The 2,316-nt window shown below is 41.9% G+C and overlaps 1 protein-coding gene across 1 annotated transcript in view; it reads right to left on the bottom strand.

Moving 5' to 3' along the window:
* Positions 1–622: 622 nt before the first annotated feature.
* MMP8 (matrix metallopeptidase 8) overlaps positions 623–2,316 on the bottom strand; it is a 17,995-nt gene continuing 16,301 nt past the window's right edge. The window contains exon 11 of the mRNA XM_053204192.1: positions 623–2,237. Within this exon, the coding sequence (XP_053060167.1) occupies positions 2,134–2,237 (104 nt within the window). The 3' untranslated portion in view covers positions 623–2,133. The remainder of the gene's footprint in view (positions 2,238–2,316) is intronic.

Raw genomic sequence — 2,316 nt, 5'->3', positions numbered from 1 at the left:
CTCTCGCTCTCTAATAAATACACTTAAAAAATTTTTTTTAATGTTTTTATTTATTTTTGAGACAGAGAGAGACAGAGCATGAGCAGGGGAGGGGCAGAGAGAGAGGGAGACACAGAATCTGAAGCAGGCTCCAGGCTCTGAGCTGTCAGCACAGAGCCAGACGCGGGGCTCGAACTCACGGACTGTGAGATCGTGACCTGAGCCGAAGTCGGACGCCCAACCGACCGAGCCACCCAGGCGCCCCTAATAAATACGTTTTTAAAAAAATTAAAAAAAAATGAAATACTCTGTTCTTACAGGTTCTTTTGCACTTGTTATATTGATGCAATGAATTACTCTTCTCTCTCTCTCACTTTCCCTAGCACAGTACCTGGGGCATGTCTGCGATTACTTACTGTTGAATGAATGAACGAATGGAATGACAGTACATCCTAGTTTGTTTTCTCATCTCGTAAAGTAAGTTGAGAAAAATGTGCTGACATATTTGAGGGAATTTGTAAAGAAAATCGGATCTTTACAAAATATTTTGTAAATGAAAAGGGTATCTGAAAGATTAATGTCAATGTAATAATTCTGGTAAGACAAGAAGTGCCTGCAAATATAAAATCTGCTATTCCTTTTTATACTTTATATGAACCATGTGGTAGCATCTTAAGAAATTATGGATCACAAGTCAGTCATTTAATATATTTATTTTAAATGCACTTAATAATTTTTGAACCAGAATAAGATACCAAATTCTACTAATTATCTGCGGGATTTAAAAACTAACAGAATAAGAAAATAGAATGTGCTGGTAATAAATATAGTTTACAATGCACTCATTTAATGTGTAATAATCTGCATTACGTTCTAACAACTGCCGATATGGTGTTATAATGATCTTGATGTCTTGGTTGGCCAGTATGGTCCCTGAAGTCCTACAGTTCTTGGTGGGAAAGAACCATTATCAAATGTATGCATCCAAGCTCAGTTTAATTTAGTGAGCTTCACAGTATTTTGTGCCCAGCACTGTTGTGTTGGTGCAGTAAATCCCACTTACTGGTAGCAGGTGCCCCCCAGAGTATCCCTGGAAAAAAAGAAATGGGGAAGAAGAAATCCAACTACTAGCCCTTTTGCTTGGAATCTAAAAGGACAGAGCAGGGAGGAGGCGGGAGAGAAAGTGGTACCGCCCTTCTTGCTCCTTTCCGGGGGAAGGTGACAATAATCAACTTTGTCATTTTGTGTTGACTCATTTCTCAAGTGCAGATGTTCTGTCCTGGCTGCTGGACGGACTAGGGCTGCCAGAAGGAAGCATCACAAACTTGGTTGCTTAAAAAACAGTTTATTCTATCACAGTTCTGGAAGCTACGAGTCTAAAATTGAGGTGTTAGGATAAAATTCGTTTCTCTGAAGGCTCTGGGAAGGATCCTTCCTTGCCTCTTGCTGGCCTGTGATGGGTGCTGGCCGTTGTTGGCATGTAGATGCATCATTCCAGGCCCTGTGTTACCTTCACGTGACCGTCCCCCTCAGTGTGTGCGGGGACCCTCTTCTTCCGGGGCCCCCCTGCTCCAGGATAACTTCATTTTAACTAACTGCATCTCCAAAGACTCTAGTTTCAAACAGGGTACATTCATAGGCACCTAGGACTAGGACTTCAATATCTCTTTCTTGGAGGGACACAGTTCAACCCACCCCATGGGTCAACAGGATTTTTTTCCAGGACTGGAATATAGCACCACGTTTTCAGTAAAGGCAAGAGGTTCTGTTTACGTTGTTCATGAGCTCTATGTCTCACTGGAACCCAGTGCTGAACGGTACATAGCAGATATAATTAAGACATGTTTAAGGAGCCTCAGGTATATACGAGCATTCTAGAAGTCAGATGAGTAACAACATAGTGAGCACTAAGGTGACCAGGAAGGCTTCATCTCCTCTCTTGAGCTGGAATAGGTGAGAACTAAATCAGCCCTGTAGACGGTGGACTACTCCAAATGCATTTTCACGGAAGACAGGCCCAGTGAGGACAGTGACAGCAGGCATTACTTATGGGTGAGAAAAGTATAAATAGGACACAGTAAAATGAATTTGCAAACTAGACTTTCCTTCCATTCGCAGGAAACTGATGCAGACACGTGTGACTTTGCTTCAGGGTTATCTGCAGTTAAGCCATCTGTTGCTTCTTTGAACCCTAGTAATCCTGTGAGCGCTAAGATCAAACGCATAATACGTGGGTCCGATGAAGAAGAGGAAGACGTCTGCCCGAAAAGCAAAAAAAGATCAAGGGTTGAATTAGCTTGTAGAAGGTCTTAGACATTTTCAATTAAAATTGTTCCG

Source organism: Acinonyx jubatus, chromosome D1 (genome assembly GCF_027475565.1).
Source record: "Acinonyx jubatus isolate Ajub_Pintada_27869175 chromosome D1, VMU_Ajub_asm_v1.0, whole genome shotgun sequence".
Classification (NCBI taxonomy): Eukaryota; Metazoa; Chordata; class Mammalia; order Carnivora; family Felidae; genus Acinonyx; species Acinonyx jubatus.
The sequence above is the reverse complement of the archived record's forward strand: the minus strand, read 5'-3'. Positions and strand labels throughout refer to the sequence as shown.